Genomic DNA, 13,146 nt, shown 5'->3' with positions numbered 1-13,146 from the left:
ATTTCCTCATTTTGTTTGTAGACTGCCTCTTGACCTATGTACAGATTCCTCGTGAGCACAATTAAGTATTCTGGAATTCCCATTCTTCACAATATTATCCATAATTTGTCATGATCCACACAGTCAAGTGCCTTTGAATAGTCAGTAAAACACAGCTAAACATTTTTCTGGTATTCTCTGCTTTCACCCAAGATACATCTGACATGAGCAATGATATCCCTGTTTCCTCATTCTCTTATGAATCTGGCTTGAATTTCTGGCAGTTCCCTGTTGATGTACTGATGCAATCTTTTTTTTTTTTTTTAATTATCGCAGCAAAATTTTACTTGAGTGTGATATTAATGATATTCTTGGATAATTTCCTATACTGGTGGATCACTTTTATTTAGAATAGGCACAAATATGGATCTCTTCCAGTTGGTTGGCCAGGTAGCTGTCTTCCAAACTTCTTGGCATAGATGAGTGAACACCTCTAGAGCTGCATCCATTTGTTGAATCGTCTCAATTGGTATTCTGTCAATTCCCGGAGCTTTGTTTTTACCAATTCTTTCAGTGCAGATTGGCCTTCTTTCTTCAGTACCATCGGTTCTTGATCTCATGCTACTTCCTGAAACGGTTCAACATTGACCAATTATTTTTGACACAGTGACTCTGTGTATTCATTCCATCTTCTTTTGATACTTACTGCATTGTTCAATATTTTGCCCATAGAATTCTTCAAAATTGCAACTCGAGGCTTGAATTTTTTTTGTATCTGCAGGTGTACGTATATACATATCTATGTGTACTGCATATCTACTCATATATAAAATAAAGCACCTGGGGCGGGCACAGTTACAGATACTTCTGAGACATAATCAAATACCTCAAAGGATTGGTTTACTGGGTTTGAGGGCTTAGGACCATAGTCTTGTGAGGCAACTTGGTCAGTTGACACAATATAGTTCATGAAATTGATGTACCACATCCTAATTTGGTGAGTAATGTCTGGGGTCTCAAAAGCTTGCAAGCGACCATCTAAAATGCAACTATTGGTTTCTAACCATTAGGAGCAAGAGGGAAAAAAGGAAACCAAAGACTAAAAGAAGAAAGTAGTCTACATGACTCATAGTCTACATGAACCACAGCATAGTCTACCTTGAGACCAGAAGAACTAGATGGTGCCTGACTACCACTACTCGCCATTCCAACCAGGGACACAATAGATGGTCCTGATAGAATGGGATAAAAATGAAGAATAAAACTCAAATTCCTAAAAAAAATAGGCCAGAGTTACTGGACCGGTAGAGACTAGATGAACCCCCAAGACTATCAAGCTGGAATACTCTTTAAACTTGGAGCTGAAATCACTCCTGGAGGTTACCTTTCAGCCTACTGACAGATTGGCTCATAAAATAAATACTATCACCCATGAGTACTGTGCTCCTCTAAATGATCATCTAAATGAAACCAAAGGGTAAACATTTACCCTAGACCAAAGATGATAAGGTAGGGGGCAACAGGGAAGCTAGAGTAACAGAAACAGAACAACCAGAGTAGAAATAATGGGAATACTGACGCATTGGGAAAAATGTAACCAATGTCACTGAACAATATGTATAGAAATTAATAAATGAGAACCTAGTTTGCAGTGTAAATTTTCACCAAAAACACAATAAAATTTTTTTAAGAAGTATTTGTTGAAGAGATACACTGGTTCTCAAACATTTGTAGTCAGATTTCCCTTTCTGTTGGGTTTATTGTTTATGCTACAAGGGGTTTTAAAGCAAAGACTTGGCCTCTGACTCCAGCTTCTGAGTCTTGTCTCACAGAATCCATCATGTTGTTATCACCAAGATCCTAAGACATTTGGTAGCAAAACCAGAAATGACTCCATTAGCATGTGACCTGGGCCTGAGACACAGGTAGGTGGGCTGCATCCACAAAGCTGTAGGAGGTACAAAGGCTTCTTCTCTGCTATAAAGTGTGGTCCACATGCTACAAATGCCACTGATAGTTTCTACTCCAGTTGGGCTGGGGGGGGGTTGCTCTTCTATTCTGTGCAGTAACATAGGTTCGGCACTATAGTCACCCCTTTTCTAGGCATAGGCATCTGTCTTTCCCCCACGTCGACTCCTAGTAGCCTTGTTGCAGGTCCTGCCTGCGTTCTCACTTGTCCTCCACGTGAGACTGTGAATCAACATGTTAATCTCACCCCCCTTCTGGAAACTCCTTTCTTCCCCAACTCCAACGTTAGGTTGCTTCTGGTTCAGCTCCTGCATCTCTGACTCGGCTCTTTTTAGCATCCTTTGAGGACCGCTTTAGTCCTGTTGCTGTCGGTTGCCACTGAGTCGGCTGTGACTCAGGACGACCTTAGGTACAACAGAACAAAACATTGCCTGGTCCTGTGCTGTCCATAAATGTGGATTTCTGTCAGGGATGCTAAGGAGCCCTGGTGGCCCAGTGGTTAAGCACTCGGCTGCTAACTGAAAGCTCAACTGTTAGAACTCACCAGCTGCTCCACGGGAGAAAGATGTGACAGTCTGCTTCCTTAAAGATTATAGCCTTGGAAACCCTATGGGCCAGTTCTGCCCTGTCCTAAAGGGTAGCTATGAGTTGGCATTGACTCGATGGCAACAGGCTTAGTATTTTTTATTGTTAGGGATGCCTACTCAATTCTTTTATCTATTCATTTCTACTGCCTTGCATGATTTTTTTTTTCTCAGTCTTCAGCTATTACCCATGTGAGGGTGCTTTTCAGTTGTGTACTTCCATTCAGATCTCTGAGATGCGGAACTTCATGTCAACTTTCCAGCTGAACATCCTCACCCCACATGCCATGAACCCACAGACTCAGCACTTGCACTGTGGGCTTCATTCTTTTCCCACTGCACAGCACCCGCTCCATTCCACTTAGAAAGCCTCTCAGCAGAGCACAATAATGCTCATTCATTTGATCAACATACTTAATCACTGACTAGACAGTGAGCATGGTACTAGATGGGTGGGAATTGTGATTTAGGCCCTCAGAGAGTCGGGTGAAAGAGATCACTAGGTAAATCTTCTGAGTGTGTGTTATAGCTCAGAAGTGGCACTCTGTCCAGGAAGTAAGCCATATAAGCCACTAGTTTTTCTAGGGCTCCAAGCTCCCACCGGGCTTATAATAGACACACTCCCAAAGGAGTGTTAAATACCATTTGTTGTTGAGTCGATTGCAACTCATGGAGACTCCATGTGTGCAGAGTTCAACTGTTCTCCATAGGGCTTTCAATGGCTGTGACCTTTCAGAAGCTGATTGCCAGGACTTTCTTCTGAAACACCTCTTGGTTTTCTCGAACTGCCGATTTTTCATTTAGTAGCTCAGCATTAATTGTTTGCACCACTCACGGATTCCTAGGAGTGCCTAGAGCCCCAACAATTAAAAAGCAAAATACTCTTCTTTATTCTCAATACCAAGTCAGATCCTGTCAATAAAGTTTGCTGGAGAACCTTAATATCTCTCATTTCTTCTTGAGCGTCCTTTCCTCAATATCCTGAGACCATCTTGCCTACTAACTAGCTAGAAATCCATGTAGACTTGCACTCATGTTATGTAAAGCCCTGCTCAGATCTCAGTAAGAGCCTTTATCTTCTGTGAGACCACCCTCCAGGAGAGCTGTGAAGGTGTGGGGATGAGTCATGTGCCCTATGCTGACCTCATGGCAACTTGGCTCCAAGACAAAGTCCCACCCACACAACCCTTACTTATGGACTCTAGTGGAGCCACAGCTAGAACTTTGTTCTTCTAACTTCTAGTTCATTGTGTAGAAAGATTATCTAGTCCTTAAGTACTATGGTTTCTCAACTATAGATTTTATAGAAGAAACTATTTCTCAAAATTTTGGAGGCCAATGGTTTGGCTGACTCTGTTTTGAAGATTAATGTGTTTAAAACAAGCAATAGCAACAACAAAAATCAAAGCGAACCCCACCATATGTTCCCACCATCATTTCAAATATTAACAAACTGTTTAAACCAAAATTTCAAGAAGACACTCTCTGAATAAAGATGAGTTCCTCTCCAGAAAGAAGGTTTGGTTCACCTTCATTTTAAATGCAGAAAAATCAAATGTTAGCGTCTTAATAGCTGGGGCCCTATTAGGGAGGAAATATTGTCATATTGTTGATGGGAATATTTTAATGTAAGTGCTGAGTGTGAAAGGTAAGCCCAGCGGCATTGTTCTGTACAATGCAGCTAGAGGAATGTGGAGATCCTGGGGAGGTCTGGAAAGGGGGTGTATAAGTAAGGACGGGAGGGACTTGGTGAACAGCTGTGTTCCGCATCATATCCTTCCTTTGCAAAGTTGCCAAATCTTCAGCAGTCCACTACACTCACCAACACTTGATATGCATGACTTTGTGGACAAGGAAACTGACGAGGGCTTACCTTTAAGGCCAGGTGATGTGGCCAGGTTAAAGCAGGCCGGAGGACTATAAACTTCCATGGGAATGGTCAGATATCTTGGGAAGGCTTTGGATCTCCATAGATTTTGAAAGATATAAGTTCTAGGAAATTTCAACTAGATCTTGAAGGAACAGAGCACTTTATGGATTTTATCTGGATTATAAATGCATTTATAAATTATAATCAATGTTTTTTACAATCAATAAAAATCCCCTGCTGATAGGAGCCATTGTTGTAGGAAATTAATAAGATATATAAGCTCCTCTTGGGGGTGGGGGACACTTCTTGGGGTTTACACCAAGCACTGACCACTGCCAGAGAACTGGGCAACATGGACAGAGGCTGAAAGGGGACTTCTAAAGGAGAGAGGGCAGCAGGCGGAGGAAGAATTCTGAGGGGGGTGGGCACAGTGAGCACAATCTGTCTGTATTTTTGGGTGGGCCAATGAGCTGGCAGCTGGCACAGGGACCTGTCTGCTGGTTGGCCTCAATGCCAGGGTGGTCAGAAAAAAGAGGTCTTCTGTTAGTTATTAATCACCCAGAACTCCTGAGCGTTCACTCTTGGGGAGCGGAACAGGCTGCCTCTGCTGACCTCACCACAGTCCTCCTTCAGTACCTGCTGGAGCCAGGCTTGCACCATCTTCCCCATCGGAATTTTCTCCAGCGCAGAACATTCCCTCCATTGTGGTTTTTTTTTTTTTCCTCTCTCTTACAATAAGAATGTGAGCTTGGGGAAGATAAATCCCAAATCAGCCAGGGCTGGGGTTTTGTTATTGTTGCTTTTGTTTTGTTTGTTTTTTTGGTGTCCCTAAAAAGAAACTGTATAGCAGGCAAGAAGGTGAAGTGGTTCCTCATTTAAACACGCCCCAGGGCCCTTGCAAGGAGCCCTGGTGTTCAGTGGTTAAAGCACCTGGCTGCTAATTGGAAGGTCAGCGGTATGAACCCACCATCTGCTTCACAGGAAAAAGACGCGGCAGTCTGCTTGCTTAAAGATTACAGGCTCTACTTTGTCCGATAGAGTGGCTAAGATTTGGAGTCAACTCAACAGTAACAGTATTTTGGTTTTTTATTTTGGTTATGTTGGCAGAAAGACAGAGTCTTGGCTTGCCCAGGAGGCCACGTGGGGGTGTTGTGGGACCACTGAGCCCCAAAGTTGGGGAAGGGACTGACAGGTGGCTGCCTGGCAGGGGAGGGTTAAGGAGAGTCCTCTTTGGTCCTTTCATCAGCTAGAGGCTGGATGGTAGAGACATAGGGAGGTTAATGTGAGGGTGTTTTGTCCCAGCGGGGAGATGTGAACTTCAGCCTTAGGGAGACTCTGAACTCCCAGGAGAAGGGAAGAGAGTGAGGCTGTGGGGGGTCACCTGAATGCCCTGGGTAAGGGGACAGGCAGAGGAACAAGAGCAGAGGGGCCCTGGGGACAGACGTGAGACAGAGCTCCCACAGTGTTGCATTAAAAGTCCTGATTCCTTTCCTGGGCTTCCTGCCCCTTCCCCCAACTTTGCACTTGAATCCTACTTTTGCTTGAGGTTTTATGTAAACCCCACTGTGCCTGCATAGTACCATTAAGACTGTTGCTGCTGTAACTTGTATGAACTCCCTACTTGTAAACCTCTTAAAAGCAGCTTGTCTCTTCGCCCTTGGGGAACAGTCTTGGCAGCAGCAGTTCTGACTGACTCCTTTTCCTTGTACAATGAAGTAGAGATGCCTTTCCTGTTCTCCCACCTTGCTCTCCTTTACTGGCCAATACTAGTCATGTCAAGCATGAACCTGGAGTTTCCTCCCAGTAAACAGACAGGTAGCCTGGAGCCTCCAGCCTGGACCCACCCTGCTGCCCTCCTGGTCTGAGAGGTCTGCAGGAGAGGAGGGGGTCCCAGGCCAACTGGGCTAGGAACTGGCAGGGAGGTCAGATGCCTGCCCCAGCAGGGACAGTGGCTTCAGAGTGGTGACATCACAATGCTCACCTCCAATCAGAGAAGGGGTGCCAGCTCCAGGAAGACAGGCCAGAACACTGCCAGGGAGACACTGCACCGTTCTGCCTTACTGGCCATGGGCCCCAGGCTCCTCTGCTGGGCGGCCCTCAGCCTCCTGGGGGCAGGTGAGTCCTGAGCATAGCTGGGATGCCCCTGTTCCGGGCTCGACAGTGTCTGAGCCAAAGGTGCCATGGGGTCCTTGCTGTCTCCATTCCAGCCCTGGTCTCCAACCCCACAGGCGCAGTGGGGTCTGGAGTTACCCAGACCCCGAAACACTTGATTAAAGCACGAGGAGAGCATGTGATGATGAGCTGTTTCCCCCTCTCTGAGCATCTCTCTGTGTCCTGGTACCAGAAGGCCCAGGGCCAGGGCCCAAAGTTCCTTGTTGAGTATTACAACGGGGAAGAGAGAGACAAAGGCGACATCCCGGACCGGTTTTCAGGCAAACAGTTCTCTGACTACCGCTCGGAGCTGAACCTGAGTGCCGTGGAGCTGGGAGACTCAGCCGTGTTCCTCTGTGCCAGCAGCTTGGCACAGCCCTGCAGAGCCACTGCCGCCCTATACACAAACCCCTCTGCCCGGCTGAGGAAGTGATGGTGAGAGACAAGGGGTCCCCCACGCTGAGCTCAGTCTGGCTGAGCTGAGGGCTCCCGAGACACTCTTTCCACTACTCATCTGTAATGTGCTTCAGTGCTGACAGAAGTGTGCTGAAGAAGGACTGTGTGACTGTTTATTCAGCAGAACCACAACTGACAGAGGTGAAGCCAGTCTCCTGCTCATAGAGATCACAAACGGCAGAGCGAGGAGTCACACTGGGCTCCTGTCTTCTGGCACCTGTGGGCTCCCCACCCCACTCTGCAGAACTATCCCTGCATCAGCTTCTCCTTTCCAGGCCCAGCTGTGCAGGAGCAGGAAGGTCATAGGTCATGCACCGCATGTCATTGTCATGCCCACTCTCCCGACAACTTCAGGGCAGTGAGTCCTACAGGCGACAGGAGAGAAAGGCACAGTTTTCTGCACTGGAGGAATTCCATCCTCACGGAATAAGATATACAGAATTACAAATTGTTTTGCCAAAAGAAAAGTGTCTCAGGTTGGGTTCTCTAGAGAAGCAAAACCAGTAGAATGTATAAATATATATATGTAGAGATTTATATCAAGGAAATGGATCACACGGTTGTAGAGCCTGGAATGGCCCAAGTCCTTGGGTCAGGATTGAGGCCTCTCCTGATTCACGTACTCAAAGAGGCTGGCAAACTCAAGATCAGCAGGTCAGAGAGAACGGCTCTTGCTCACAGGATGTGAAGATAGATGAATCCCAAGATCAGCAGGCAAGACAACAGGTAAGCTGCTAGCTCAAGTCCCAAGAACCAAACTTCAGAGGAACAGCAGCCAGCTGCAGGATCTAGAATGAGCGAAAGTCCACAAGCCTTGCCAGAATACCCACTTATATTCAATGCAGGTCACATGCCCAAGGAAACTCCCTTTCAACTGATTGGCTAATCACAGCAGATCCCATCATGGAGGTGATCACATACCATCAAATCTCATCGTGGAAGTGATCACAACATCATATGACGATCAAACCACTGAGAATCATGGCCCAGCCAAGCTGACACACTAGGTTAGCCATCACAGCAAGAAAGTCTAATCTACTTAGAAGACTTCTGTAATTGCAGAGGAGGACGTTTCTCCCACTCTGAGCTGTTGCTCTGCGTGTTTATTGTCGACTTGAGGTTCCAGTGAAAAGGGGCGTGGCTACTGTGGTAGGCGGCTCTGGGGCCAGGCTGGGGCTGGAGGGTGACATCTCAGAAGGAGCCCTCCAGAACCTATCCCTGCACGCTGCCTGCCCCTGCCATGAGCCTCCTGTGCACCGTGGTCCTGGCTGTCCTGGGGGCAGGTGCATCCTGGGCGGGACCCTCCCCTCTCCTAGGATTTCCCGATCCTGCCCCAGCCTTTCCCTGTGGCTGCAGCACCAGCTTTTCTCTCTGTCCCCACAGGGCACACAGATGCCGGCGTCACCCAGACCCCGAGGCACAAGGTCACAAGAACAGGAGGGAACGTGACCCTGCAATGTGCCCAGGACATGAACCATGAGTGCATGTACTGGTACCGACAAGACCCTGGGCTGGGGCTGCGGCTGATCCATTACTCAGTCCTTATTGGTGATACCCAAAAAGGGGACATCCCCGACGGGTACAGTGTCTCCAGATCAAACAAAGAGCACTTCCCCCTCACGCTGGGGTCGGCCGCCCCCTCGCAGACAGCTGTGTACTTCTGTGCCAGCAGTGTCTACACAGTGCTGCACGGCCAGCTCAGCCCCTCACAGAAAGGGCTCAGGAGGCCCCCGCAGCCCACTGAGCCCGAGGAACTCGGAGCTGGGGTGACAGGTGCAGGAGCCTCTGTTCCTGCTACGGTCCAGCTCCAGGTCAGCTGGCCTGGACCCAGTGATGGGGACCCAGGGGAGTGTCCCTGGGCTAGTGGCAAACACAGAGCCCCAGTCGTCCCGCCCCTGGGCCCCTTGCCTCACTCCCAAATGCTCTGCCCTCTAAAACCTGGCTCCCACGGTCCCCCTGAAGGAAAAGGAATTTGTAACTACAGTCGTCCAGTTAATAAATGTGGACATATATTAGTGACCATGGAACAAGTGGGCGTCCTCTTAGCTGTGAAATGAAGAACTGAATCCCCTGTGACAGCCTCGTGGGTTTCTGGAAGCAAAGGGAGACGCACTATTGCATATTACACACCGGTATTTCTTGGGTGCTGAGCTGACGTCTCCTTCCATAAAGAAGATGAGAGGAAGCTATTTCTGTGCCACTCAAGTCTGGCAGAGCTTTCACATGGGCTGTGGGGACAGAGTCATTCATGGAGATGAATGAACAAGGGGACATTGGTCTTTGACCGGGGGAAGGAATAGGAGCTCTTGACTCAGGCACTGGCCCAGACATCATTTCATCTCTTGTGTCCCTGGATATCTCAGCACCTTCGAGCCCATCCAGGGCCAAGCCGAGTCAGCCCCCAGTACCCACGCTGCCTAAGGATGATGGTGCTGAGTGTGGCCGGGAGGGCTGAGGGGTCATGGCAGACATGGACACCTAGACCATGGGATTGTCTTCGGTGGGGGATTTGAGGTGCTGGCATTGCATCACAGTGAACATGCCGGGCAGATTGAGTGAGTGGTGAAGGAGAAGATGTGCTTAGAGACATGGTGTGGGGTTTCTGTGACCAGGCGGTACTGGGGCCCTGGGCCGGGACTAATGTGGTGGTATTTTAAAAAGGAGCTTATCTGTACTCAGATGTTCATGTGTTCCTGAGGCCATGGGGGACTGATGAGACAGTGATGTCACCTGTCTTGTGGGGAAAAGGATGCCCCTCCTCTGCTCCTGTGCACAAAGACCCTGACCTGGCAAACATCCCAGTCTGCCCCACCCACCATGCTCTCCAGACTCCTCTGCTGGGTGGTCCTCTGCCTCCTGGGGGCAGATGAGTCCTTGGATACCAAGTAGTTCCAGTGTCTTGTGGGGTGTGTGTGTGTATGTGTCTGCATGCATGTGGGGCATGTGTAAGTGTGAGAGTATGTATTGTGTGTGCATGTATGTGGTCTGTGTGTGCGTGTGTGTGTGTGTATGTGGTGTGTATACCTGTGTGATGTGCATGTGTGGATGTATGGTGTGTGTGTGTGGTGCATGTGGTGTGTGAGCTGTGGGGTGTATGTATGACTTTGGCGTGTGTGTGTGCACGGGGTAGTGTGTGTATGGTGTGTGTGACGCATGTGGTTTTTACGTATGGGTGGTGTACATATGTGCATGATGTGTGTGTGTCTGTCTGTCTGTGTGGTGATTCCCCTTGTTTTCCCCGGTTTGTTCGCAGCATCTATCTTCACAGGTCACACAGGTACTGGAGTCTCCCAGGCCCCCAGGCATAGGGTCACAAAGAGGGAGCAGACTGTAACCCTCAAGCGTGATCCAATTTCTGGTCATGCTGGCCTTTACTGGTACCGACAGACCCTGGGGCAGGTCCTGGTGCTCCTTATGTATTCCAGAATGAGTTTGCAGGAGAGACGGGGATGCCTGAGGCTCAGTTCTCTGCAGAGAGGCCCAACGGGTTGTCTTCCACACTGAGGATCCAGCCCCTTGGCTGTGTACCTAGGTGCCAGCAGCTTAGCCATAGCATGGCATTGCTACTTCCTTCCTGTGCACAAACCACATACTCCTCTTCTCTCCTTGCCACTCCTAGAACCCTGAGCTGAGGTCTTTCTCTACCCTCCACTCCCCAGGAAAGAAGTAGACTAGGACATCAGCTGACCTTAGGAAGAGGCCAGACCACATGTGAACTGCTGAAGTGCTGTGACTGTAGAGGTTGGGTGGATGGAAATGAATAGACGGTAACTGAAATGTCTGCCCAGTCCTTTGCTGATCTTTATCTACTGGGGTTACATTGATGGTCTTGTGTGCAGTGGAGGGTATGACATTTTAGTATATCTTCCATAATGGAGACAAAAGGACCTCTTTCCGTTTCACATTCTGTGTTTTCCTAACTATTTTAGACTAGATTCTATTTCCTTCTGTCCCCCATTCTATTCCTCTCCCTTTCAGAGCATGGTTTTAAGGGAGAAAATCCCAATTAGATGATAATGGTCAGATATGCCATAGGAGTTAAGCACAATGAGGGTGGGATATTAAACAAGGTATCTCAAGGGAATAGAGTTAAGATGTTTTGGGCTGGGTTCTCTAGAGGAACAAAATGAGTGAAACGTATATATAAAGATATACAGAAAGAATTGTTTCAAGGAAATGGCTCACACAATTGCGGAGGCTGGCCAGACCCAACTCCGTGGGTCAGGGGGCAGGCTGGAGGCTTCTCCTGACTCACGTGGTTGTAGTAGTTCGTGAATCTAAAATCTGCAGGTCAGGCGGCACGCTTAAGGCTACTTCAAGAACTGAAGTTCAACCATGAGATGAGTGCAGGATCGAGGAGAGAGCACAAGCTTTGCCAGAACATCCATATGTATTAGATACAGGCCACACCACCAAGGAAACTGTCCTTCCGACTGATTGGCTGCTTACATCAGATCACAACTGGAGAATGATTATACAATATCTGCCAAACCACTGAGAATCATGGCCTAGCCAAGTTGACACATAACATTAATTATCACCTAGGGTTAGGACTAGTGTTGGGACCAGGGTTTGAAGACGTTGATTGTAAAACTTCCAGAATATTTTGGAATATGCACCCTGCTGACTATGCAGAGGTCCCTGTGTGGTGCACAAGTTTGCTCTCAACTAGTACTGAGGGGTAGGCAGTTTGAATCCACCCAACAGAACCACAGAAGTAAGGCCTTGGCAATCTGCTTGCATAGAGATTAAATTCAAGAAAACTTTATGGAGCTCATTTCTACTCTGTAACACATGGGGTCTTAAGGAGTCGGAATCAAAGGTAATAGTTTGGTTTTGGTTTTGACTATACAGACACTTCCCAGCATCCCTTGGGCCAGCCCAGAAGGGATAAACAATGATGACATTTCCCCTGTTAGCCACTAGATGGCACTGTGGTACCACTGAGGTCTAGGGGGCTCTGGGAGGGTCTGAAAGAGTTTCCTGGGAGAGAAAGAGTTAAGAAAAGCCTCTCCGCATCCAATATTAGGCAGGTGTTTGAAGCTCTCAGTCACTGCGAGGCTACCTACAGCTCTGTGCGATGTGGGAGGTCCCTCTAATTGCTAATGAGACCTACAGTGGGAGAACTGTGGCCCCACAGCCTTGAAGCCAGGGGCAGGTGCAAAGAGAGGAAGGTGAGAAACCATGGGGTGGGGTCTACTCTGAACTCAGTGCACCAGCCTCAACCTGTCCTTCCTGCAGTCAGAGGGGCCTGGGTCTGCGACCCTGGAGGAAGGCTGACCCAACTGTCCATTGGAGAAGGAGGTCCAAGGTAGAGGAAGAGGAAGGAGAGGAGGAGGAAGAGAAGGAGGAAGAAGAAAAGAGGAGGAGAAGGAGTAGAAGGTGGCAGTCGCTGTGCAGGTGGTCACCCCTCAGGAAACCCTGCCTCAACCAGGAGGAAACCTCCTTATAGAGGCACCAAAGCTCCTTCCGGCCTCTCCCCAGTGGAAGCTCTATAAGGCCATGGGAACCCGAGTGTGTGTATGTGCATGCATGTGTATGCTTGTTGTTTTTGTGTGTATGTATGTGTCCGCACCTGTTTGTGTGTGTTTTTTTGCCTGTGTATGCATGTGTGTGTGTGTTGCAGGTGTGTGTGCGTGCCTGTGTGTGAGTGTGTGCATATGTGTGTGCATGTGTATGTGTATGCAAGTGCGTGCACGTGTGTATGTGTTTCTGTGTGTGGGAGCAAGAGAGAAAGAACGCAAATAACACTTCATACTACTTCTTCAATTTGGAATAATCTGGGTATCTGAGTAAAGAAGAGGGCATTCCCTTTTGAAACCTGAAATTTATTGCTCATTTTCTTTTCCAAGTAGACCTCTGAGCAGCTTTAAACTCCTGGAGTGACCTGGGATTCTCCAACTCTAAAACAACTACATGTAGTCACCTGAATGTTAGTGTTGTTGGGTTGTTGTTGTTGCTTTTAGTTGCTGTGGAGTTTTCCACTGAATCGTGTCGACCCCATGAACAGCAGAATGAAAAACTGCCCTGCCCTGCACCATCCCCATGATGCGTTGTGAATTGGACTAGACGGTTGTCATCTGTAGAGTTTTCATAGACTGATTTTCAGAAGTAGATCACCAGGCCTTTGAATTATGA

At 48.0% G+C, this 13,146-nt stretch overlaps 1 gene segment (V, D, J or C); it reads left to right on the top strand.

Moving 5' to 3' along the window:
• The first annotated feature begins 6,438 nt into the window (after positions 1 to 6,438).
• Positions 6,439 to 6,985, top strand: LOC101349559 (T-cell receptor beta chain V region CTL-L17-like). The segment is given in 2 exon segments: positions 6,439 to 6,516; positions 6,630 to 6,985. Coding segments are annotated over 2 exon segments (405 nt in total).
• Positions 6,986 to 13,146: the final 6,161 nt, after the last annotated feature.

Source organism: Trichechus manatus, unplaced genomic scaffold (assembly GCF_000243295.1).
Source record: "Trichechus manatus latirostris isolate Lorelei unplaced genomic scaffold, TriManLat1.0 scaffold00093, whole genome shotgun sequence".
NCBI classification, from domain to species: Eukaryota; Metazoa; Chordata; class Mammalia; order Sirenia; family Trichechidae; genus Trichechus; species Trichechus manatus.
Note: the sequence above shows the minus strand (reverse complement) of the source record. Positions and strands in the feature narration are given on the sequence as shown.